The sequence below is a fragment of the Plectropomus leopardus genome, chromosome 11 (assembly GCF_026936395.1).
Source record: "Plectropomus leopardus strain MGB_pleo_1.0 chromosome 11, ASM2693639v1, whole genome shotgun sequence".
NCBI classification, from domain to species: domain Eukaryota; kingdom Metazoa; phylum Chordata; class Actinopteri; order Perciformes; family Serranidae; genus Plectropomus; species Plectropomus leopardus.
The window spans coordinates 6,257,473-6,283,268 of NC_142186.1; the positions used below are offsets into that span (position 1 = coordinate 6,257,473).

The following is a 25,796-nucleotide window of genomic DNA, read 5'->3' on the forward strand; positions in this document are numbered from 1 at the left end:
AAGCATAAAAAACTAGTTTAAATTTCCATCGAACTGAAACCTGATCGCATGAGCAGTAGCCACCTGCATAGTATGATATCTACCATTAGTCCTGGGCAGCCCAGGCTCATGTGTTACAAATCTTTTTGCCGCAGTCTATATAATTAGCTGTAATTGACTTCCCTTGAAATGTGTTTCTTCTGGGACATCTGGCCTTGAAATTTCAACCTTCCCATAAAGGCCCAGCGCCGAGCTACACTTTCAATTTTGAAAACGGCATGGGTGGCAAAGGCAAGGCTGGGCTCTTCTGCAAAAATAAATCTAAGAAAAATGGCTTATTACACTTAAAAAATGGAAATACCTATATCTGAACTAAATAGAATAATAGAAATATTTATCTTGGGACAACATGACACTATTGCTTTTACACTTAAAAGTGGGGAGGTTTTCTTGTAAACAAAACCATTTCTGTTAACAATCTTAGTCACTCACAAAAATGCATTTTTGAAGTCTCACAAATGCACTGGATTTATTTTTCTCCTTATTAAACATTTGCATTTGATTTGTCTCAAAAGTTTGAAAACTGCATCGTACAAAGAATTGTTCACTAGTACTCTTTTCCCCCCTGTCTTTGCTGACAAATTTCTGCATGAGACACAAAACGGGGACCGAGGAATTAAAAAACAACAACTTTAAAGCACTACAACAGATCAAATAACTCAAAGGGTACCTTTAGGCAACCTAAAATGACAGAGATGTGAAATAATCTGTGATTGTTAATGAATGCACTTCTAAATACTGTGAATGAGAGGCACTGGTCACTGCTTGGAGACTAAATGAAAATAAGACCAATGACTAAAGATGCTACAGACAGCACAAGTCAAATTCAGTAAAGTCACCTCTTAGTTTTGAGTTCCCTGAATATTTCTGGTCAGTGGTCAATGAAGCTGTCCCTCTTTTAAGAGACAGATGTGGTGAGTGAAAGTACTGTGCTTTCCTGAAGGGAAATCATATTGGCAAAGAGGAACCAACAATTTTTAAATGACAAAAAGATGGGGAAAACAATAGCTAATATATGTTGTGTGATGGAATCCATCTGTATTAAAAATAAAGGCAGATGCATCTCTTGATGAGTTGAGAAAGCATTTGAGGATAGTTTATTCTGGTAGTATGAATGTCAATTCACTTTCATCCCTTAATACTGAAATGTGCTCCTTTTTGCTCATTGCAGACTATCATTACAGCGCTCACTGACACGCTTTTCTCCAGAAGCCTTTGACATTGTAGATTACAGTCCAAATCATTGTCTTAAAAGGCACATATTCACAAGCTCACCTCAATGAGGCAATGATTTATTTGTTTGTGGTTTCTAAGTTTGCTCTCCCAAAATTTTCAGTGCATTTCTCATCAGAGTTAGCATGGATAAGAAAGACATAGGTAACATAGGACATATGTGACTTAGCTACTTAGCTGTGTCAAATAAACAAATTTTAAACCTTGCCTATAATGTAATTGAGCTCTGTCATTAGCAAGTGTGGCTGCAGTAAAATAGACCATAATAAACACACCCATCTTATAGTGCCAAGACTCATAATCTCACTTAGATTCTTTTTTGGAGGGTACTTATGTCATCAACCAAGTCACTGTTAAATCTTTAGATCAGAGTTGCCAGGTCAAACACAATGTGTCATATTGAGCCAGATGAGCACACCCTTTCCTAAGCATCAAACCAACTTCAAGTATTGGAAAGCACAAGCATTGGGACATAAAACTGTAAAAGGCCAGAGTGAATAACAGTTGCTTGCAAAACAGCTAAAGTTAAAGTAGTAAAAATAAAACTTGTGACTGAGTTTTATTAAAAACTTATGGTATTTACACATGAAAAATACCTAGATTGTTTGCGGATAACTGATGCAAATATAAGAATTAGAGAATTTAAAACATTTAACACCTTATGGACAAGCATAAACTGAAAAAAAAAGAATAAAAGACTGCAGTTTCTCTTCATGTGACTTTACACAAAGTCAGGATGATGTGCCTTTTTCACAGCTAAGAGTGAAGCTTGCCAGGGTCAAAAAGCTTTACATGTTTTTGTTTTGTTTTTTTCTGCATAGTATGTTTATTTTAACAGCCATTGTGAAATTTTTCAAAAACAAAGAGAAAATGGAAAGAGAACGCTTTACTTTGGCATGGGGAAGACTTTCACATAAAAAACTTGGAGGTCTGGACAACCCTGTTTTTGCCCTGCAGTGCAATCAAGGATAACATACTTCTAATACCAGTAAAAAACTAACCTGAGCTCCATCCCTCAGCTTGAGGATGCACTCCATGGTGTTGATTGTGATGACTACAGGCTCCGAGCCCAGCTTGGTCCAGGGTACGTGGATTCGCAGCTCATGGATATGACCACTCATGAATGTAAAGGGCAGCTTCAACTCCTAAAAATATGCAAAGAAATATAACGATGAAATGAGCACATAGCTATGAAATTAGAGTTAGAATAATCTGTCCTACAGTATTACATTTTTGCAAACAAAATTGTAAGGACATGTGGTGATTCGACTGCTGAGGCTTCAAGAACAGTTGGAACCTTCACCTTTCCACTTTCTAAACTGCTCCTTGAAACTAACATTTAAAGATGAGAGAATAGTAAAAACAACAGCTACAGATTACATACTGGTCATGCTTTTAACAAAACCAGTCAGATTCTCTCAGAGGCGGACAAATCACTGCTCCGCATCTTGAACTTGTCTGTGTGAGAACGAGTCCCACAAACTTTATATGCCTCCTCTGTTAGCTTTAGCCAAAAAAACTAATGACCAAACATATTTTTGTAGAAAGTTTGTCAAATATTTATAGTGTGCCTCACATTGCTTCACTAAAAATTACTCTTTATACTAAGAGGAGAATCTCTAAATGCACATTTCAATAGTCCAAATGAAATGCAATAAAACAAAGGCAGGGGGAGGATGACTGCCAAGATTGTGACATAGCATTACACATCAAAATCCTAACACAGCTCCCACTGTCAGTTGGCTTCAAGCTGCTTCCAATAAGAACTTTCATCACAATCTTTGTAGGGTTAGGTAGTGTTTTGGTCTGCTCTTCAGAAGCAGTCAGAACCCACTCAAGAGAAAAGAAAATTATTTAACTTATGGCAGATTGATCTAATCCAGACATTACAAGTGTAAAAAAGAACGCTGTGTCAAAATAACACTGTAGAGCAAAATATCTGAGCATATCTATCAAACTCCTCCAAATTGACAGTAGAAATAATGTGTTTGCTCCTCGCTGAAAACCATTGCTGCTTTTCTTCTCATGCAGTAGGCCATGACAACATACACTGTAGCTAAAATGTAGACTTAATCGAAAAAATATGTTAGAAGGGCTCGTGCTTACCTTTCACACGTTGATTTCGTTTCAAACCTTTTTCTTTAGTTTATGTTCCAAGTGAAATGACTTTAAGTCTGACTTATTGTAAAGGTATTCTGTAATATCAGCAATGTCATGTTTATTTGCTCAGCTGAGCATTTTGAGACCAAAACTCTGAGAAATCTTTGACATCATTAGCTTAACTTTATCTTGTATGTACCTAGATGACCAATGTTTATTAATCAGTCAATAAACAAAAGTGCAATAAGTTTTTAAAAAATCCCTATTAATGACGGGGGTATGAGCAAATGTTAAAAGGGGGAAACTATGCCAGTTTTCAAAATTCCTACATGTTATTTCTGTGGTCTACGACAATCCAAAAAGTATTTGAAATAATGAACAACTCTCCCTCAAATCCAAACGCCAGAGTGCTAAAACTCAAATTTGTGATGTCATAGGGTATGAAGTCTGGAACTGCTTCATTGACAGTGAATTGGAAAAATGTTTTAAATGACACTGAGAGCACCCAAGAGAATTTTCTGAGAATATCTGTTCATTTTCTGTTTCACAGCTGAGAACTATTAATTGAATACTGCTGGGTCATAGAAATAATACATTGGAATTCTTAATTTAGGTGATGTTCCTCCTTAAATTATTTGCTGTAAAAAAAAAAAAGAATTAAAGTGTAAAAGATATTATTATAAATATATATGCAGGAAAGAGACATTTCATAACAGAAAGCTGTTCAAGCTGATATGACTTAAATGCAGATTAACACAAAGACACCAATGCCAATAAGAACCTGTATATGAGCAATATGGTTCATTATTTCTGTATGGATATGAAAACACTTCCATTAATGTTTCTCCCACGAGCAGTACAAAGCACTTGCTCATAACTTTTATCTGTCCAAACTGCACAACATTCCTACAAAATAATCAACCACTTTGCCCACTATCTGCCATTAAAGGAGAAAATACAACATCTATTATCTTAAAGCAGAAAATGCATCCAGTGTACAGTACCTGCTCCAATACATCCAGCTTCAGGTCCAACTTGCTGAGCACCACATCTCCTCCCCAGAGAGACAGCTGCAGGTCAGACGGCTTCAGATTCTTAATATACTTGTTCACATAGCTCATCAGGAGCGGTGTGACATAGGACTCCAACATCTTGTCCCTGTCCTGAAGGCATCAAACATTGAACAAAGCAACATAGATTTTTTAAAATGTATTTATTTAATAAAATGGAACTGAATATACTTGATTTCAAACATGTTACAAAAGACTATGAATATAATAAACATATTAACAAGAATAATAATAATAATAATAATAACAATAATGATGTACATACATTAACTTGCATTTCATGTCTGCAAAAGGAGTAGGATGAAGCAAAATGCTTGCTAGTCCTATGCTGGTCCTATTCTATGTCATTGTCTTATTACAATTAAGTCATTCAACACTGTTTTTATTTGTACATTCCCATGTCTATGTATTAAATCTTCTTTTGACAGTATGTTCCAATATTACATTTATGTTTTTTTAACACTACTGCTTCTGAAGCCTGGACCAGGGAATACATTATTCACAGCATATATTTACATGTCATAGCATGAGAACACAGGTGAAATTTCATAATATTACTGAGGATGACTGAATTCCATTCAGGTGTGCCAGTTCCAAGACAGTTGTACTGTGCAGGACAGTTTACTGACAAAGCTTATTGTTACACGTATATGGAATGGTGCCATAATTAATTAGCCTTAATTAACACCACCTGTCACAAGTCAAAATATCTATCTGAAAATAGTGAATTGTTGTACTTCACTCCAGGCTGGTGGCAAACAAAAATTGTTTTATTCTATTTAGCCATGTACTTTTTATGTTTTTAGTGTATTTTTATGCCTGCATTACCTATTTACCATGGAAGAGTGCGAGATATTTTATGTACATTTTATAACTTGTCAAATTATAAATTAGCTTTTTATCAAGGTAGGCTGAAGATGTAACCGCAGTTGCTCGTGGAAGTTAAAAGAGGAGCTCATCTTTTCACTCAGCAGAAACATGACGAGAAGTCAGCTCACACGGTTTACGTGTGCAGGTTTTACAAACTTTTTAGCAATTTCGGTTGGTCCATTTTTAAGTAGTTCAATTTTATTTACATTGAGTGCCTGAGTTAGCCTGCTTGCTAATGTGACATCACTTTTTATGCACGTAACTAACGGAGCAGCTAGGGACGCCGCTTCCAAATCCATAACAACGTAACGAAACATATCTTGGTGTTTTAAATGAAGCTGTGTCGTTTTGAGTGGTAAGAAATGTAACTTACTGCGGAGTAGTTAGCCACAGAGGCTAGCTATGCTCTCCTGTCATTCTAGCAGAGCAGCAAAGCAAACAAGCTAAGCTAACTGCTGAGAAGAAGTCAACATAACTTCGTTTAAATGGCTTAAACGTGTAGTAACGAGTACATGTAGAAGAAACCATTCTTACTTTACTTCCGCTTGTATCCTGAAGCTGTTTCTTGAATTCGAAGTTTAATATAACAAATTCATCCTGTTAACTGATGCTAGCCACATCGCTCAACGGCTTCAGCCTAAACGTCATCAGTAAACACCAACGCGGCTTCCGTATCTCTGGTGTTGCCTTTGGGTCTATTGGAGATTTGCAGTTCATAGCTCAGTGCACAATTTCAAGGCAAAAATAATGACAAGCGAGATGCTGAGAAGTTTCTGCAAACTAATAATAATGCGTGACTGTGTGGAATGTGATATTGAGAGGGCTGACTAGTGAGGTCCACATAAAAAACCCTGAAAGCATTAAAGCAAGTGTTGTACATTGTCCTTCCTGAGTCCGTTGTGAGTGTAGTAGAGCCATTTGGTTAAAAAAAAAAGGAATATCTGCATATGGCTGGTGTTTCAAAAATATTTGTATCAATATTTCTAACCAATGTGTGCCTGAGTCAAACCACTGACCTCTTAATCGTAAGGATTTACGATGAGCACACGAAGGCACCATTCTACGTAATACTCGTCATTTCTGTCGCACGCCCAGACCCCTTGCATGGCTGTGGAGGCTCACCTTTACTGATAGAGCTGAGAATGCGCTTCACAATGGGCGGCTCCTAAATAGTATTTATATGTTGAAAACTTTTTCTTTTGAAATGTCAATTTTTTATTGTTATGTCTTTGGCAATATTTACATCTGGTTTATTCCAGCAAGAACAGAAATTCTCTTAAGATACCAGACCAAGACCTGCACTGTAAAATCTAACAAGTTGATTTTACTTAACATAATCTGTGAAACCGACTGCCTTGAAAAAGGAAAGGAAATGTAATCATTAATCTTAATTTGGCTCTGTTTACTTTATATCAGATTTTGAGGTTTACTTAAAATTTAGCTGTACTCAATTTTGTGAAGTTGTTGCAGCTTAAAAATGACAAGTGAAATTACCTTGTTCTTTTTAAGAGTTTGTCAGTAAACCAGGTTAAATCTGATTTAACTTAATTATCACAAAGAGGATTTTGACAATGATAAAGTTGGGAAATGTAAGTTCTGTTTTGTTAACATAGTAATAAGAATAGTCTATATGACTAATTTGCAACCAGCAGAATACAGATATAGCCTACAACGCAGTAAACATGGTAACTGAAATTGTTAAAACTTATAAAGATTGATTTAATTAAACCTGTCATTTTAACATTGCAACTCAAAAAAATAAAGTCAACAATTAGATATAGTAAACATAAAAGTTACATTTAGTCACATTGTTCAAGGCAATCCGTTGCCTAGATTTTTGATGTAAAATAAAATTGTCAGATTGGGAAAAGTCAATGAAAGTGAATTATTAAGGCTATAAGAGATCACACAGGTGATATGCCTGGTTTCTGAACAGTTTATTGTGAGCCTAATCCTATATAAATATCTGATCTAAGTATGAGATGACGTTTTTTTACATAATGTTATGCTGTTGGATGCTCAAAAAAGATAGCACTGTTATTGGAGTAATAGGCTAACCATGATCAACCTATGTGGTGGCATATTATATAGACAATGAATACTTATTGCTAAAGCAGCAGAACAATAAAAACATTCAACTTTTCCTTCATTGTCTTTTTTGGGCACCACGGGTGAACTTGGAATCATAGAAATCTGGCATATAGACAAAAAAAAGAAAGACTGTGGAAGACAGGGTAAGGCTCCATCATTAATTCGCAATAAAATTTGGATACACCACTCATATCTGCAGCCAATGGTTTCAGATATGTGTCTCTTAACTCTTTGTTTCTGCAATTGTTAATCACTTAATGGCCAGATAGCTCATAAGTCACAACCCGCTAGATCAAATAGCCTGCATCCAAATGATTGAATAATTCGAAACCCTTTGAAGTCCATATAGTTTATAGTGAATTTTTGTCATATCAGGGTCGATTCAAAGTGATTTGATACTGTGACATTAGAGGCACAAATAAGCAGTGGATGTGTGTGGCAGGCCGCTGAGGGTCATATGAAGATCATATGAAGTGAGAACAGCGGGGCTCAGAGGCCTCTCAGTGCAGACTCTCCCCTGTCTGTTGGATAAAACTTCCTGAGTACACAGTCCACATAGGCCGGTCACCGATGGACTTCACCATGTGACCATCCACTCTTTGCCAAATGCGTGCATGCGTGACTGTCATTATATTGAAATCAACTCAGGCCGAGATGTGCTATAAAGCCACAAACAAAGTACCTGATATCATGTTATCTGTCTCAATTCTGCGCTAAGACAAGAGTCAAGACTGGGTTTTTAGTCTAGTTAATTGATCATCCTAAAGCCTACACTATATAACTGAGTCATCGGGTTCAATCTGGCATGATACCTTTAATTTAATTTTAGGTTATGCCTTCAAAGTCAGTAATAAAATAAGAATAAAGATCTATAGTTTGTACTGTTGTTCGGTTCAGATAATGTGATCCTTGTGAACAGATAACATGTTTTTCCACTACAGAATAATTTACATAATTTAAGGTTATGCTATTCGATAAATTTGAGTTCAATGATCAGTTGCTTGTCGGTCAAGGTTTCCACAAATAATAATAATGACAATGATGATAATAATAATAATAATAATAATAATAATAATAATAATAATAATAACGATATATATACGAATTCAGACGAGCTAAAAGACTTTTGCTTGTTTAAAGATCAAGCCCACCAAAGTACATTTGTCTGGGGACTTATTGAGAAGTGTTTTATTTTTCGTTTTTTTTTTCGACTAAATATTTTCATTAAACATACTCGTACATCTTTGAAGTTGAGCAGGCTAAAGGTGCCTTCAGCGATACATTATGAAATCATATTTAGTCTTGGGAATTTGTTTTGTTTATTTTAGTATTTAAGTTGATTCGAAATTGGTTAACTATAATATAATATTTTAATCCAATCAGTCCTTCGCAGGATATAGGCTCATACAAATTTCAATACAATGGTTAGGAGTAACTATCTTTAAAAAAAACTCTCTTATGGAAATATTTGCAAATAAATTATTATTATTATTATTATTATTATTATTATTATTATTATTATTATTATTATTATTATTACATGAACATCATCCATCTTATCATATTTGTATCGTTTGCAGGTTTTAATTTTTAGTGATTAGGCATGTTGCCTATTTCCACCGGAATGATTATTAAGCAGCACAGTTATTATTTTGTAAAAATGAGCTCGTTGAAGACTTTGCACCCTGTCGTCTTTCCATTCAGAAAATAATTAGGGAAAGCCTGCAGTGCGTTATGAAGCGGGCCTCGTGGCCTTTCAGCAGCAATTGAACGCCGTTTTAAATCATCTGTTGTTTCTGTAACCATTTGTTCCAGACCCTATTTTCGAACCCATTAAATATAAATGCTATTTTTTCAAGCAATTAATTGCGCTGTCAGGTGAAAATGAGGCTTTTAAACGAGTCCTCAGTAGCCAATAATGGCTGGTGAAATCATGAAACAACAGGCCCGAAGGCCAAGTTCCACACACAGGCAGAGAGATGAGGAGTGAGTCAGAGGAAGAGAATCTCACTTTGTCTTCACCGACTGATAAAAGATATATATATATAAAAATTATACATCATCTTGTTCTGCACAGGCCACAGCTCTGGTGGTTAATATTCAAGCGTTTTTGATCCCACCACAATGGCCGCTCAAAGGTTAGTTGGATGAAATCCAAATCTTGGAAAATGTATTTATGTGGGCTACAGAAATTATCCAAACCAGGGTGCTCAAGCGTGGCGTCCAGAGCGCGCGCTCAGCATTTCCCCTTGAACCTGCTTCTTATGTTATTCTGTATAATAATTATATTGTGTGAATTAGCATTTAAACAATCAACACACTATAGCTCAAACAGGCCCACATTTTAATTTGCAGTAATGCTGTAAAATATGTAAATGCACAATAAAAACTAGCAGTGTGTAGGTCTGAGATAGGGGCTACAAGAAAAAATGTATTTAATCTTTATTTTTAATTTTTTTAGTCAAAATGATGAATTAATGAAACTTGACGATTTCTCCAAATAATTATTTTGTTGACAGCTTAGACCACTTTCATCTGCTTGGGTTAAATTGCTGTCATTGCGCTGGTGACTCCTTCTGCCGCTTTGCGAGTCAATTATGATATCAGAGGTGATGCAGATAAAGACATGTGATATGGCTGCTAATGCGGCTAATATAATACTAATCAGCCTCTGTACACTCCAGATATTGAGGATAATAATGGAGCTCAATAATTCTGAGACTTACAAAAAACACTAACAGGTGGATGGTGGATAATTTTGCTTAAAATGATTAACATTTTGTTTAATATACATATATATATATGATTTTTAATTAATTATCATTATAAAAAACACAGTTTATTCTACATTTCAATGAGGAGACTTGTCCTGAAAGACATTCCATGGTCCTTCTGCTAATCTGATATCTGCTGGTCCACTATAAAAAGCCCAACACTAAGCTCTCACTGCCTGCTGGCTGTAAACATATAGACTATAAATTTGATGGCCATGGTAAACGGTTTCATCTAAATATTGCTTTTGGTCTTTAACAGTGTCTCTCATGTTTCAGGGAATGAGGATCAAGAAATAAAAACAGAGCAAATGCAAATGTATCATGGAAATATTTATTTCTAAAATACAATTTAACATACTTTAAACTTATGCATGTTTTTTGACAACTGTATCATTTCAAGGTCAGACAAGAAAAATTAAAAAAAAAACAACAACAAAACATTATGTACATGGTCTTGATATTTACAGGTGGTATGAAAGCTGGACGTGGCCATGGCTCCGCTCACATGCTGTCCCGCTTGAGATGCAACCAAATCCCAGTCTTAAAATGCGCGGCAGTTAACGTGTCCTGATTTGGAGATTGTCTTTGAGCAAAAACAGTCGCTGACTTGTCTTCCTGCGTTTTGTCCGATTGTTATTTTGTTAGTCTGTCCAGGCTAGTAGTCCTGATGTGGGCTGTGCGTCAAACTGTGCCGTCGCAAGTCACAGTTGCGCCGAAACACCTTTCCGCAGCGGCCACAGCTGTAGGGCTTGATGTCTGTATGGGTGAGAAGGTGAGTTTTCAGGTTACTTCTTTGATTAAAGGTTCTTCCGCATGTGGGGCATTTGTGGGGAGACTCCTGTTTAGATTTAAAGCAAGCAAAGGATTATTCCCTTTAATTGTATATACGTCTATAAATTGTAGCTTTCAGTCATCTAAATAAATCCACTTTTGTGTCACTAATAACGCTCACGGATTTACACAAATCATTTTCATATGTGTGTCTCTCACTCACATTTTGGTTTTAATTTGGTAATCGGCCAATTGTTTTGTGAGACTGTGAGCCCCGTGCATGCAGTAGACAGATACGTGAATTATGATCATAACGGATATCATTCAGGATAAAATCATGATGACTGTTAATATTTCCAGCTTACCTGCATATGTAAGGTTTTATGGACGGCTAGAGTTCGAGACTGACAGAATCCTTTCCCACATTCTTGACATTTGAAGGGTTTTTCCTTGGAGTGGATGTATCTGTAAAGCAGAAATAACACTTAATCAAATGTCTGCTCATGCATGCATTGGCTTGTGGCTCTTACAAACCACTGAGTCACAGAGTGAAAAATCTCTACTGTGCAGCGAGCGTCCAACATCATGCGTAAAAGTGCTTTAGCGCCCTCGTGGAGAAAATAATGGGAACAGCTTGTTATCATGTATGTTATGGCAAAATTAAGAATATATTTTTGATTGCATGTTCCGAAGAGATAATTAAGAGAAATACATCTATCTGTGATTTAAATCATGTGCAAAATCAAGAATACTGCTAGGAATTTGAGACCCCCCTCCCCCCTCCCATTTTGAGCTTGTGCGTAATTTGGTGAGTATCTTTCTAAAAAAAAAAACCCGTCTTACCTGTGATCTCTGAGATGGTCTTGCCTTCTGAAGGCCTTGTGGCAAATATCACAGGTATAAGGCCGCTCGTCTGTGTGGGTCCTCTCGTGGATGAGGAGGTTGTAGGACTTGGTGAAATGCCTGCCGCAGAACTTGCAAATAAATTCCTTTTTAGTCTTGGATGGGAGCCTGCCCCGGGTGGGCTTTCTGTCCGGGGACAGCTTGCTCAGCTCGGAGATTGTTCCCCCTAGTCCCGACGTCAACTTCACCAGATCCGCAGCTTTCGGCGGGTCCTCCTGAGTGGCAGCGAGGGCCAGGTTGGCGAAGTCAAACCTCGGCCTGTCCTTGTGCAGCGAGGGGATGCCGTGCGCAACGGCGCCTTGTTTTGGATGGAAGAGCTGCGCCGCGGCTGTGAAGGGTAACGCTGGGAAGGGAATTCTCGGGTCCATCAGACCCTGGGCGGCTGCCATCTCTGTGATCGTCGACCTCAGTCCTTGAATGTGCGGGTAACCAAGAGTCCAGTGGTTCATGTGCATGGTTTGCACAGCGCTCAGGCCGTACAGTCCCTGCAGCTGGTCAGCAGGGAAAGTGTTGACGGCCTGCAGGAAGGAGTAGTTTGTGAGCTGGAGGGCCGGGTGCAGGGGGATCGGAGCGTGCAGGGCTTTGCTCCCCATCTCGGCTCAGACCTCTGCAGAAGACACGGTGATAACCCTATGGGCAAAAATGGAAAATGATGAGTGCTATGTGTAAATATCAGAGCCTGTGGTAACAAAGGCAGGCAAATTGTGACCTTTATTTATTGACCATGATACAGCAGAAAACACGTGTTTGACTATTGACTACTGTTTTACTTAAAATGTCCTTCACAAATAGAGTATTATATTTTTTTCTTCTAACATAAAGAAATTGCTACACTTAATATATATATGTATATAAATATTCCAACTCAACATGTTATCATTTATTTCAGGAAAATTATATCGGCCTATAAAAGAGATTTTATTCCCCAAGTGATGAAAAGACAATCATTTGTGCTCATATTATGGCACAAATTAGTGACTTTAATTTTTAACCGTTTGTACAAACCCATGGAGCTGATAAAATAAACAAAGAATCTTGGTAGGATGTAGCAGTATTTTTCTTTCCTTAAAAAGTGATGAGCAAATTCCTGTTTGTCATCAGCAAAACCACAGAAACTATAAACAAGTATTTTACGCACGAGCAATAACAAAGCTTGCCCCTAAAAAAAGGAGATGCGCTTCAAAGCAACATTTTTTTAAAATATATAACAAATCAGTCATCGAAGCTGTAATTACATTAAGTGGGTGTAAAAGACTCATATGGCTTCAATTAACACTGTAAATTGCGTATCCAGATCCCTGCGAATAAATCACTAAATCTAACACGAGGTAATTAGGAAAGACACGCTGTTGTTTTTGACGGTTGTAGCTGGTGTTTTACAATGCTAAACAAGTGCTCTGCATGTAGGTTTGTACAAGTTTGAAATTTTTGCAAGCACGGATCTGTTATTATGTGCATGAGTCAGAGCAAAACACACACAAATGCTGGCTATTGCCCACAAAAAAGTTACTTTAATCTCTGCTGGAAATGCATGTGCTTTTTATTTCCATGTTAGCCAGTTAATTTCATACGCCTAATATTTAGCTTTTAAGTCGATTTTATTTCATGCTGTATGTTTTTTATAATAAGACGAGTGTCCCCCTGGGCGAGAGAACATAGCAAATATCTTCAAGTTATTTTAGTTTTCTGCAGAGCAATGTTTGAGTTAAATAAGCAGCTACCTATAGGACAAATAAGGTGAAGTGACTGCCAAAAAATAAAGGGCCTGGTTCCATGTTTGAGGGAATGACAAGTTTCCCACATAAAAAAAAAGAAAACTGTAAGTTCAAGACTCCGGATGGTGAAAGCGGGACTGGCAGCAGGCCAGCGGCAAGCTGACCTTTAGATTGGTTGAGAATGAAAATGTAAAAAAAAAAAAAAAAGGAGGTGGAAAAAACAAAATTTTCAGTGCTTGGATAATAAAATGTTATTCTTGGAGCTGTTTTTGACAGGTCAGACCAAATCATATTTTAACATAATCTGTCACAAGTCTGCCGAGCCTGAAACTTTCTGGAGATTAAGGCATTATTCACACTTGCAGAGGGAAAGTCCTACGTACATGTTAGCCAGAGGGCTGCTCCCTTGTTTCGGTCAGCTCGTTACATTTGTTACACAGATCTTTGAAGTCTTTCTGCTCTCCTTTTACAGGCGGGGATAGGGTTAAATTTAAGTTTGCACAGGTGCAACTTAAGTCACCATGCAAGGCACTTGTTGTTCTTTGCCCATGTGTACAACTTTGTTCAACCTGTTCTTCTCTCAGTAACCTTTGGACTTCATTTACACTTGACAGCAGTTTAAGTGCCCTGCCGTGTTCCCTAGAATCCCTGACAGTTTCTTTTTTGGCAGGTTTTAAGTTTCTATAAGTCGTGACAAGTCTTTACAGACGCGACAGCTTGTTTCGGCAATGTTACGCACTGTGGGCAGAGAGCAGTGATGTCAAAACGTGGGTGAACTATGACCCTAAGATGGTGATCATCACGGAGCAATAATCACCTCCAGAAATAACTTTTAATTCAGCTTTCGTTTGTGAAAAGCTCACTTTTACAAGCAGTTGGATCTCTTTGGTTTCTAGCGCAAACTGTAAAAGTAACAACGTGTCTTTAGATAAAAAGTTCTTAACACGTGAGCGGAGTGATGTTAGTTCCCTTCCTGCAGACACACACCCTGCCAAACAGAATCTTACCCCAATAAATAGCTGCCAAAGGTCCTGCGTTATGTCAGTAATCCACAGTAACTATAGAGGCGACGAGCTCCAATAAAGCGCCGCTAAAAGTTCTCCAAGTTCCAAGTCCATGAAACTTTCATGTAGCCATGCAGTCGGCTGTGATGTCTCGGACCTCTGCAGAGATGTGACAAGTTGTGAAAAGTTGTGGAAAGAGGCGAAGAAGTTTGGAGGAGAGACAGCAGCAGCGTGGGAGTCCCGTCCGGAGCTGGGGCTGTAAGTGTGCGTAATGCGCACCGGTCCTTCACTTTTCAGGGCTCCGGGGCTCTGCAGCGCTCAGCCCGCCCTCCGACACGCCTCCACCCCCCTCCTCTATCATTAACTCCAATGTTCCTCCTCTGTTTATTTGTGTTTGGATAGCAACTAGGGCTCCAGACCATAGTAGAGAAGCGTGTTCAGTTCAACCTGCCTCTCTGACACCTCTCATATACCATACAGCCAAGGCTGATACCTTCTTTTGGAGACGCGATTGGAAGCGCAGGAGGAAACCCTGAGCGTTTTTTTCCTCCAACTCCACGCTTTTGAAAACGTGCTTTTGGATACTCGAGCAGTTTACAGCTTTTTTTTTCTTTCTTTGAAACCATAGATTCCATTTGCGACACTGGGGGACACATGCAAGAGCCACCACATTAAATGGTTTTATTTTTTGTGGTAAGATAAGACCTTCTAAGGTTTGAGAATGAAAAAAAAAATCACACTGAAATCAGCAGCATGGTGAACAAATAACAAGTACACAGTTAACGCCTCTTGTAGTCTTCTGATAATGAGCTGCCTTTTTTTTCCTTTTGTAGACAACAGTTTGAAAATACGCATGCAAATGTATGAAAACACTTAAATAAAATTGGCTGATTACATCATCATGAAAACGTCACACAAGTTGCCTGGACAGTTTTACCCGTGTAATTCACAACTAAACAGGCTTGTTACCACACAAGTCATCCCACATGTTCTGCAAAAATGAATTTTATTCTATTTAACAAATTGTGTGCAATAAAATAAGACTAATATATTGATGGATTACATTGAGATCAACACCTTTTTGTTCAAAAAATATAAATAAAAACCGGTGTCAGTCTTACACTGTCCAACCTTTTTATTTATGTAATCTCTTGCAAATGACAGAGTATATGAGATTAATTTAACTGCTCTTTGATTAGATCGCGGTTTGTTTCTGGCCACTAATTACATGCAAAGTAATTAAGACTTCTGACAGCCCGAATCAAAAGTTAAAGTGCGCCCCTTTGAGCAGCACACACACACACACACACACACACACACACACACACACACACACACACACACACACACACACACACAGAAGTGTCTTAACGCACACCAGCAGGCTGTTGTTTTTGAACGATGATATTTATTATTATTAATTTAAAAATAAATCAACCAAAACGCAAGTCACCGAAAAGTTAATTCAATAATAATTTAAATAAAAAAAGATTTAACAATTTAAATATGATCTAAAAAAAATCTGCTATTTTTTGTGAAATGTCTAAATGTTAGGATCATTATTTGTGTTATATTCCTTAATCTTGTTTTTTCCCCTCTATAATTATCTTATAATTTTACTGTGCATTAAAAAACACAGGGAAAACGTAAGTTTTCAACATGAATATGCAGATTGTAATGTTCAGTACAGCAGGGCTGACAGAAGTTTGCAGTTGTTGCAGAGTTGGTCTGCAGCGCCGCCTATTGGTCCTTTGGCAAAATAACAAGCGGTTTCCTCTACTGCTGTGTGTTTGCGGCTCTGACAGCACACTGTCTGTTGGAGCAACTTCATATTTTCCAGCCACATCGCTAACAAAACACAACTTTAATAAAAACGGCTGCTTCACTGTGGGAATTAAAACAATTTAAAATAATGAATATTTTGAATACAACAAGACATGCATCCTACTGAACGAAAAACAGTAATAATGAAAATATATTTAAGTATTGCCATGGATCATTGGAGCTTCTGATATATTCCAAGTCTTTAAACCAGAGTTAATCAAATAAGTTCACAGTCACAGTCACAGGCACACCTCCGTTCATGATATGAGCGATATCAACGAAACTACATAAGACACTCAGTCTATCAGAGCTCGTGTTGTCTAATTTTCGTTTTCTTAGAGCTGCAGAACATTTTCTGCACCCAACATGCTTGTGGTTTTCGTTCGGTTTCACATCATTCAGGCTTCTATAACTTCACTGTCAAAACACTGAGCACTGCGGACAGATTAGAAGACATACAAAACCCAACATTTTTAACATCAGGGAGACGATGACATTTTCTCAACGTATCCTTTTCAGTAAAATTTGGAGCAATGTAAATTGCTTTTATTTATTTATTTTTGCCCTCGGAAAAAACGCCACCAAACAACGAATATATTTTGAAATATATCTTGGGCTGGTCTATAATTCAACAACAAAACAACAACAACAAAAAAAAATCAATCAACCAGTGTTTTATTGAGTCGCAATTAATTAAAATCATTCCAAACATGAAACATATTTTCTGCGAGGAAAACACCGACTTCCTGTGGAACCTAGTCCCCCCGTAGTTAACAAAATCCACAACGAATCATAATTCTTACATGACATTGACTTATATTTCTGTGGTGCTCCCCATACATTTGATAGTAAAATTATTTGACTCCATATTTCTACATTTTATGGCATCCTACTCATACATTCCTACATTCCGACAGAGAACAACGACAACTCGTGTGTGTGTCTTTTTATTTTATCTCATTGTGCTCGTATCTGCTATAATATCACAGTTAAATACTTAACCATATGACTCAGATAGTCCATAATAAATTCATGGCGACCCGAAAACACGGTAGAATTTTATCTCCTTTCTCCTTACAGGACATTTTTTTTTGTGGCGGCCTCTAGAATATAGTTTTTATTTTACAGTTTCACCAGTGTGTGCTATAGGATTACTGTATTTTTTTTAATAGTTGGGGTAAAGTCGGAGGCAGTGAGTTAGTGCCTTGCCCTTTGGCCCTGCCCTGAGTCCCCTGCAGCCGCCATCATTCTCTATGATAATCTGACTCCCACAAAGTATCAGTGTTGCAGCTCAGTGCAGCTGCCAAGCCTGTAATGGCCGACACTCCTCTTCCAATAACACTGAGTGACAGAGCACAAGACTAGCACAGATTATTCATGAAGAACCAGAGAGCTTGCATGGATTTTCACAAAAAAGTAAATACATACAAAAGATATGAATTTAAAAATCTTCCTGATGATGATTCTAAGATGAGAAATAGTGTGTAATATGACAGTCTGGTCCAGTGGAAGTTATGTAGAAACACATTTTTACATGTCAGTCTCCTTCAGTTCTTCAGAAAGCTAATATTGTAAAGTATATTTCCCTTGCAATATATTTTCTTAGGGACAGAAATGAGGAAAATTAAAAATCTGTTGACCTGCAGATAAGGTTGGAACCTGTTTATTGCTTTGCCCTAAAGTGGATTTGGTTTACCCCCTTGTACACTACTGTTCTCTTCAATTGTTACATGATGTTGATGGTTATTTATTGATTTGTTGTTTCTCATGTTAGATCTGTTCATATTGTGTTTTTGTTTTATTTTACTTTCTATCATTTGTATACTTTATTATATGTCATTCCATGTATGAAAGGTGATATATATATATATACAATTTTGTAATTGTTATTGTAAGATATTGTCATATCCGTCTCCTTTAATTGCATTGTGCTTTTCAATACAAATTCACAGTCCCAGCTCCCGTAATTTCATTAATCTAATATGATAATATAATATTCAGCTGCAACATTTCAACCTTTATACATCCTGTTACATTGTTTTAAAAATCTCCTCCTTACCTCTGTGGGGTCGTTGTCAGAAAACGTGGAGCTGCTGGCCTCTTCTGGAGTCTGTCTGTTTGTCTCTCTGTGTTGCTGTGTCTCTGTGCATGTTGACAGACAGGATGTCAGGTCCATACTCTACGAACAGGGGGAGGTAAACCTGTCACATCTACCTACCTGCTGTGGTTTCAAACCCCCCACATCCCCACCTACACTCTCACTCATCCTGTCCCACAGCAGCTCACAGGATGGCTGTTTTTCACTCAAAAGAGACCCCCAGAGTCATACTTTCCTCCGCCTCACACTCCTTTTACCTGAAATTGCGCACTTTTAAAGAAGGGGGTTATGCCTCTCTTGCCTCATGGGTTGTTATCATTTGAGAGTGAAACAAAAACTTCCTTTGTCTTTCTTTTTGAAGTAAATGTGTCATGAATTAGGTACAGTGTACTACAGATATGATATTTTCCCGAGACATAATTAACATTAAGTGTTTAAATAGTAAATCAGCAAATATTTTAAATTATGAAAATTAGTAATTGGATATAAAATAACATATCTGCTAGAACATTATTCAGCTGTTATTTTTTTTTTTTGTTAGTCTGTCAAGTTGTCTTTTTACAGCACTAGTTTGGTTTAGGTTCATTAGTTATCCTGTGGTGGTTTTCATCTTTTGGGTCACTAAAACTAACTAAGTTAAGTCAAAACTGCTTTCAAGTCTTTTCATGAAGCACAAGGAGTGTTGAAATAAGTTTAGCAACCAGGGCCGTAATCACCTGTTTAACAATGTTGAATCCATTGGAATACATTATAAATTCAAGCCACACATTCTGTGATCCAAACTTAAAGGAGGATGGAATCTTTACAATTCTAACAGCTTAACATACCATTTTAGAGCATTAAAAAAATATGATTGAGGACTGCAAAGAACTAGTGCACACACCATGACTTTTAACTAACATTAAAAAAATAGACACACAAACAAAAACAATCATAACTGACAGTGATATAACCAACATAAGACTCATGAAACCAACTTTTATCACAATTAAAAGCAACAAAACAGAGAGAAAATGCAGTATTTGACACTGATTGTACCTACCAACACAGACTGAGCAACAGCCTCTGCTGGGATATGGCAACACCACTTGGACAAACCAAATGAAAATTGCAGCGCACAATAATACCAGAACCGGTAATAATTATAGCAATTAGTTTATTCATGATTATGAGTACATTTGCTAACAATTATTTCAAACATTGGTGCATAGTTCCCTGTTGTGGCATAGCTATTTTTTTCTTTATATATTTTTTAATCAATATATCAAACAGCGTTTTGAGCATATTTGAATACTAGAAGGGTGAGTGTGTGTCCCAATATATATTATACTAACTGCCTATTTAGCAGCTAAATATATAAAGCTCGGTAGACTTATTAGAACATACCATTTATCTGTGTTATTGTGCTTTTCCTGTGCTTTGAAAACATCTAAAAAACCACTATAGATGTTTTTATAGACATAAAATACTACAATTTATTTATATATTGTATTTATATATTGTATTAAATTATTATTATTATAATTATTAGTATAGTATTATTAGATTTATTTTATGTGGTTTAAAATTAAGATAGCACCTAAAACTCCTCTTGGCAACATAATGCTGTTGTCAAATTGTTTTTCTGAATTGGGCAAATAATTAAGGAGAATTACATGATAAAAAAAATAAGGTGAAAAATATATGAAGTAAAATATATTTCCACCAGTTTAAACTGAACGCATGGCCTAGTTAATTAATAAACTGTCTCAAACTGGTTTGAGAAACCAGACAACAATGACACTCTACAGAGCCTGAGTTTTCTGGACAGTGCAATACTAACTGCAGTTCAGCTGTGACAGCCACATGCTGTCTTTCTGCTTTATTGTGCAAGATTGCCCCCTATTGGTTTACCCTCAAATTACTACTGCAAACTGTCATGTTGTATTCTCATAAACTGTGTCATTCAGTGACGAGTACATCATTATCAGTTTTTAGTAGTACAACAAATATTCGGAATGGGACAATAAATAACTTTTATGATAATTCTCCAACATGCCTCACATTCAACTCCTCTGCTCTCATAAATGAGAAATGTTAGTTCTATTCCACTCTGTTTTCTTGCATACATGTTTTTTTTGGAAAACTCATACCCTTTTACTCTCGAACTGTATGCATGAGGAAAAACTAGATAGACTTATCAAGTGTTTGTGTGAGCAGGAACAGGGGGACTGGCAGCGTGTCGGGTATATACACCACATTCCTCCGGTCTCCTGCATAATCTCTTCTCCATCTGCTGTCCATTGCCACTCTCCTCACTGGTCTCCTGCCATCTGTTTAACAGTGCTCGGCACCTTTGCGTGACCAAATGCCTCTGCTCTCTGCAACGTCATCCACTTTGCCAGAGAGCCATGGAGAAAAGAAAACCGCCATGATATCGTGCTCCTTCAACCAATAAAACCCACCAGTTAATGCTGCTCAAGCCCAGCACCAAATCCCATTTGTCAGCAAATAGCTTCCTCTGGTTGTCTGTGCTGGCCAGGCGCTTCTGTAGAGCCCCCTGCCATTAACATGACATCTTTAGTTATTTGTTGTCTGGTCTGATGGTGAGCAGACTGAAGAAGCAGTGAAAAGAGGGAGCAAAGAGAGGGATCTTTGGATGATCATAAATGTGCCTCGAGAAAGGCCCAATATGACATCTGCCCTCGGTTGAATTATCGGCTTTAAATGATAGCTTGGTAGTCTAAAAACCAACACTGGCCACCTTATAGTAGTCCATTCAGTTCAATGGAGTTAACGCTACCTTTGACACACTCTTCTTTGGGTCAGTTTGCTTTTAATAGGTAGCAAAATCCACAATTAACTCAGATTTTAAGACAACAGACTGTAAATAAGCAAGAGCTGTATTTAAAGTGTCTGCTGTGCCTGTGGTGACATGGACTGGTGGGACAGGGCAAACATTTTGAAATGGAAGTGTGGAAAAATGCTAGATGGAAAGGTTTTTCGAAGAAACATGGAAAAATATATAAAACAAAAGCAAGAAAGAAAGACAGAAATGAGGGATAACTATATCACTTCCCAGTCTATAACAACTGTGTGCATGTGTGTGTGTTTTGGAGAAACTATGTATATATGTATAAAAGCCTGCAGGAGAGCTGGGCTAGGTGATCAGTATCCTGCAGGCCCCCAGCCTACTCAGCTACAATATAGGCAGAGAGGGTCATATCAAACTGTCTGGAGCATGCACTCCCAGCTGTAAGATCGCTGCATTTTTGCATTGTTATATGCGCTCGTCATGAAAAAGGTATTTTCTCAAAGCATGTTCCGAAGCTCTTCACGGCTCAGCTGTGACAGGCGTGACCTTTTTTGTTGCCGGGCGGGGATTCTCAGGATTCAGCTGCTCTGCTGGTGTAAGGGGGCTGTGGTGCTTTTTTAAAAGGTGCCTTATGCCTTATTGCCCTCCACACATTGCATCATGCCTGTTTTGCCTCTTTTCTCACTGAACGCTGACAGCTCAGTTTACTGGCTTAGCTCAGTTTAACTATGAATCCAAGATATTTTTTATGTGGAACCTTTCACACTATTGTGAAAAATAATTCTGTACTTTTTTTTCCCATTTGGAGGCCATGGAAGTGCACAGTTGAAGCACACTTTGTTACTTCCAAGAATGTAAATTCATAGCTTTTTAAAAAAAATATTAGACCTGGTTTATTGTTGATAATGGAATTCAAATGTGATTGCAAGCATATCCATAGAAAGATGGCTATGTTAGTTGTATATTCTGCATAAATATTAAAGGAATAATTCAACATTTTTGGAGATACTGAAAAGACAATTTTATCTTGTGGGAATGTGAGGGACTATTTTTTAGTCTGGCATACAGGAACAGATTTTCAGGGGGACGCAGAAGACATGTGATCCTCAATATTTTTAACATGCACATTTGTTGAACCAAATAAAAACATGAGAGCAATGGAGGACTTCTATTTTGACAGAATTAAAGACATCTACTCCCTTTAATGATGCATGAATGGCAAAAATTGGAATGTATAAAAACCCTATAGGTGTAGATTTGGGAAACGGGATGCAGGGGACACATATCCCTAAATGTTGCAACAAATGTATTTATTGTCCCCTGCAAAAAAAGTAACAGAGGACTTATAAAAAAAAAAGCAAAAACAATAAAACAAAAACCAAAGCAAATTTCATCAAAAATGGATGCAGAAGAGGTACACATGTATGTACAAAAATGAACTACAATGCAGGAAATTAAGTATTTGATGTAAAAAAAAAAATGTTCTGGCAGTTAAACTTCTTATTCATATGTATCCTCCAAAATGTTGAAACGAAACCTACGTATGTCCTTGTGGCCAGGAGCAGTGACTTCCTGGAGTCTCCAGGAAGTACAGGAATAAAACACACAAAACACAGACAAACAAAGTAAAACCATCAATTTTGGATTAAACAAATGAGATATATTGTGTTAAATGGTGAGCTTTAGAGGTACTGGTGGTTAATTTTAGTTGTATCCAGTCTTCTTATTTAACTCTCAGCAAGATAACAAATAAGACAGTCTCTCAAAATGTCAAACTCTTGCTTTGAAAAAGCTGTCAGTCTCAAAAAAACATGTCATTTTGCTGTATCTCCTTTGCTGCCGTTTTAGCTTGGATTCCATTGTCTACTACTACTTGTTATTGAAGTTGTGACTTTGTGGGCCCCAAAGCGTCAGAGCTCCGGGTGCAACTGTTCTTGCCTGCACTCCCTGCTGCTGATCAGCTCCTGCTGGCGAGGTGATGGACAGTAAAACCCTCCCAGCACCTGTTTCCTGGCCAGACTCATGCGCTGTTAATAGGCTGATGAGAGACATTAACAAAGTTACTGCAGCACACTGGAAGGATAAATCAACAGAGCGGTGGAGTGTCTGATCCAGTCTGTCAGAAGTGACATTTTTAAAAGGTCCCGGTGACTGCTGCATCCGTCTTGTACCTGGGGGCGAGATGGAAAGATGGAAACAGAGCAAGGATGGAGTGGTGGGAGTAAGAGATGGAGAGGTTTAACAGAGCTCGGGCGGAGAAAGTAAAGGAGAGTGTGAATGGTAGAGAGATGGAGAAATGGAGGAATGGAAGGAGGGATGTTTGAAGAAGCAGTGGAAAGATGTGAATGGAAAGGGTTTATGTGAGGAACGGAGAGAAGGGCTATAACATGTTGTTGATTCAGACTACTTGTCATACTTTAATTAGGCCTCCTTTTAACATTCCTGTGATGTTGTCAGATGAGGAATGAATAATGCAATAGACCCGGTCATTTTCCCACATCAACAGCAACAACAATAACATTCATCCTGTGTGATTTCATATAATTTCTTTATTCCCCTGCCTTCCTCTCCCTTTGTGATGTGCCAGACGTATGCACATTACAAAGGGAGTCAGGAAATGGCTTTCCACTTAAAAAAAATGAGAGCAGATCTTGACACTGTTACAAGAAGGACCTTTGGCTGTGAAGGACTGCTGGGACTGCTACTCCGCAGGCAGGCGCTCTTCTCAGATTCTCATATGAGCAAAGGACAATCTAATTAAATTTATCCACAACGGGCTATATTTCTTCACCGTGTTATCATTATTCCGCCAGTGAGTCACTGAGATGTTATTATTATAAAAGGCTGAAAATGTTTCCCGCAACACTAAAAATATCCCCTTTGGATTGAATCCAACCTTGTTGCTCCTCTCATTTCCTCACGCTCTTTGAACTAAAATAACATCATTTTCTGAACGGATTCTTGTGTTATTGATGGATTTATGCTCCGCTGTGGTTTGAATTAATAGCTTGGAGGCCTGTATGGTTGCATTTAGTGTGTGGCATGCACAAACACACACACAAAAACACGCTTTCAGGCGATTTTACACAGTCAACTCGCACACACACTGAGTAAATGTTAATGTACACAGGTGCAGTCTTTAGGGAGGTTGCTTTTGCTCTCTCATCAGTCACTCGTAATCACTTCCCTTCCAGCCCAGTAAATCACCGTCTTTTACTGATGCATTTATAGGATGCATGTTCACAACTTGCAGCCGGGGAAAAAGTTTGACCACCACCAGGAATACATTGTAAGCTTCTGCATCCATACAGTCAATACAGTCATGCAGGCGAAACACAGACAGGAAATATTGTTTTATAAATGTCTACTTAGTTTCTGAAATGTATTTGTGCTTTTAATAGGGTTTTAAGCTGTTTACGACATATGGGTGAGAGTGGAGTTATTGGTCAAAGGGGGGCTCCTGGGCGGCTGTGGATATTGGCAGGTTGCACGGCTGCACCAAACTGGTCGTGGGGAGGTCCCAATGACCTGTTTTATACCAACACTGGTGCTTTGTCGTAAAACCAGGGGGAAGTCGAGTCACAACTCGAGTATTTGTTTGAAGCGGATGGAAAAAGTCCCCCTGTGGCAAGAGCATGTGAGTTTGCTGCTGCGTCTGATGGGAGTGGCAATGCGCAGAAAAACGACTTTTTCTTTACATAGACTTCACATTAGTGCCCAGGTTCTGGTAAAATACTCCTAATACACCGAGGAAAGAAAACCACACTCCCTTCTTACTCTTTTGGATGGAAACAGTCTCCTGTCACTGGTGTTTGAATGCTGTAATTGGACGTTAAGGGGCTTGCAGAGAGAGGTGTGATGTAGTGTTAAAACTGCTCACAAATCACATATTTCTCACCTCTGTGGAGGTTCAGATCCTGGCTGCGGCTCTGGCATTCCCCGGCCATACCACTCCTATCGCATTTTAAAATTCACACAGCACTGTCCTGAATGAGACAGGTGAAGAAAACTGTCGGCTCGGAATGGTGTTTCAGTAGATTTAATATTTCCTAAAAGCCTTGAATTTTACCTGTCACGTAGCGAAAAATGTGTCTCTGCGTGTACAGTGTGCGTCAGAGTGATGGATGGTGTAAGTGTATTCCAGGATTATGTTCATGAAAGTTAAAGGGCCCTGGGGTGGGTCTGGGAAGCACATAATCTCAGTCAAAGTGCTGGGCTGGATGAACCAAGGCTTTATTATTAAACACCTATGAGAGGCCGAGAGCCGGTGGAGGCCCCTGCACATCCAGCTTAACACTCTCCGGTGGCTCTCATCACACGTCCTTGCCATTTGGGCATGAAATTAAAATGCTTCTCAAGAATCCATTTACTCCTAAGCATGAAATAGGGGCTGCATTATTATGCATTGATACATTTTGAATGGGCAATGTGCTGTCATTCCATCTTTCCAGTTTTTTTTTTTCAGTAAGTGAATTTTATCTTTAAGGAGAGAGTATTAAAAAAAGGCAAT

At 38.0% G+C, this 25,796-nt stretch overlaps 2 protein-coding genes across 6 annotated transcripts in view; both read right to left on the bottom strand.

The window, feature by feature from the left end:
* vps13b (vacuolar protein sorting 13 homolog B) overlaps window positions 1–5,961 on the bottom strand; it is a 392,967-nt gene extending 387,006 nt beyond the window's left edge. For all 4 annotated transcript variants that reach the window (XM_042490601.2, XM_042490600.2, XM_042490605.2 and 1 more), the window contains exons 1-3: window positions 5,847–5,961; window positions 4,377–4,535; window positions 2,274–2,417 (exon numbers count right to left, since the gene is read on the bottom strand). In XM_042490601.2, the coding sequence (XP_042346535.2) occupies window positions 2,274–2,417; window positions 4,377–4,523 (291 nt within the window). In that variant the 5' untranslated portion in view covers window positions 4,524–4,535; window positions 5,847–5,961. The remainder of the gene's footprint in view (window positions 1–2,273; window positions 2,418–4,376; window positions 4,536–5,846) is intronic.
* Window positions 5,962–10,494: 4,533 nt separating this feature from the next.
* On the bottom strand, window positions 10,495–14,843 carry osr2 (odd-skipped related transciption factor 2). Of its 2 annotated transcripts, none has more exons than XM_042490213.2 (4): window positions 14,574–14,843; window positions 11,792–12,481; window positions 11,314–11,413; window positions 10,495–11,015 (listed from the first exon to the last, which is right to left on the bottom strand). In XM_042490213.2, exons 2-4 carry the CDS (start codon window positions 12,442–12,444, stop codon window positions 10,833–10,835), a joined length of 936 nt encoding a protein of 311 aa, XP_042346147.1. In that variant the 5' UTR covers window positions 12,445–12,481; window positions 14,574–14,843; the 3' UTR covers window positions 10,495–10,832. The 2 variants fall into 2 exon arrangements, with proteins under 2 accessions (XP_042346147.1, XP_042346149.1); XM_042490215.2 differs by having other exon boundaries at window positions 10,495–10,933; window positions 14,574–14,841.
* Window positions 14,844–25,796: the final 10,953 nt, after the last annotated feature.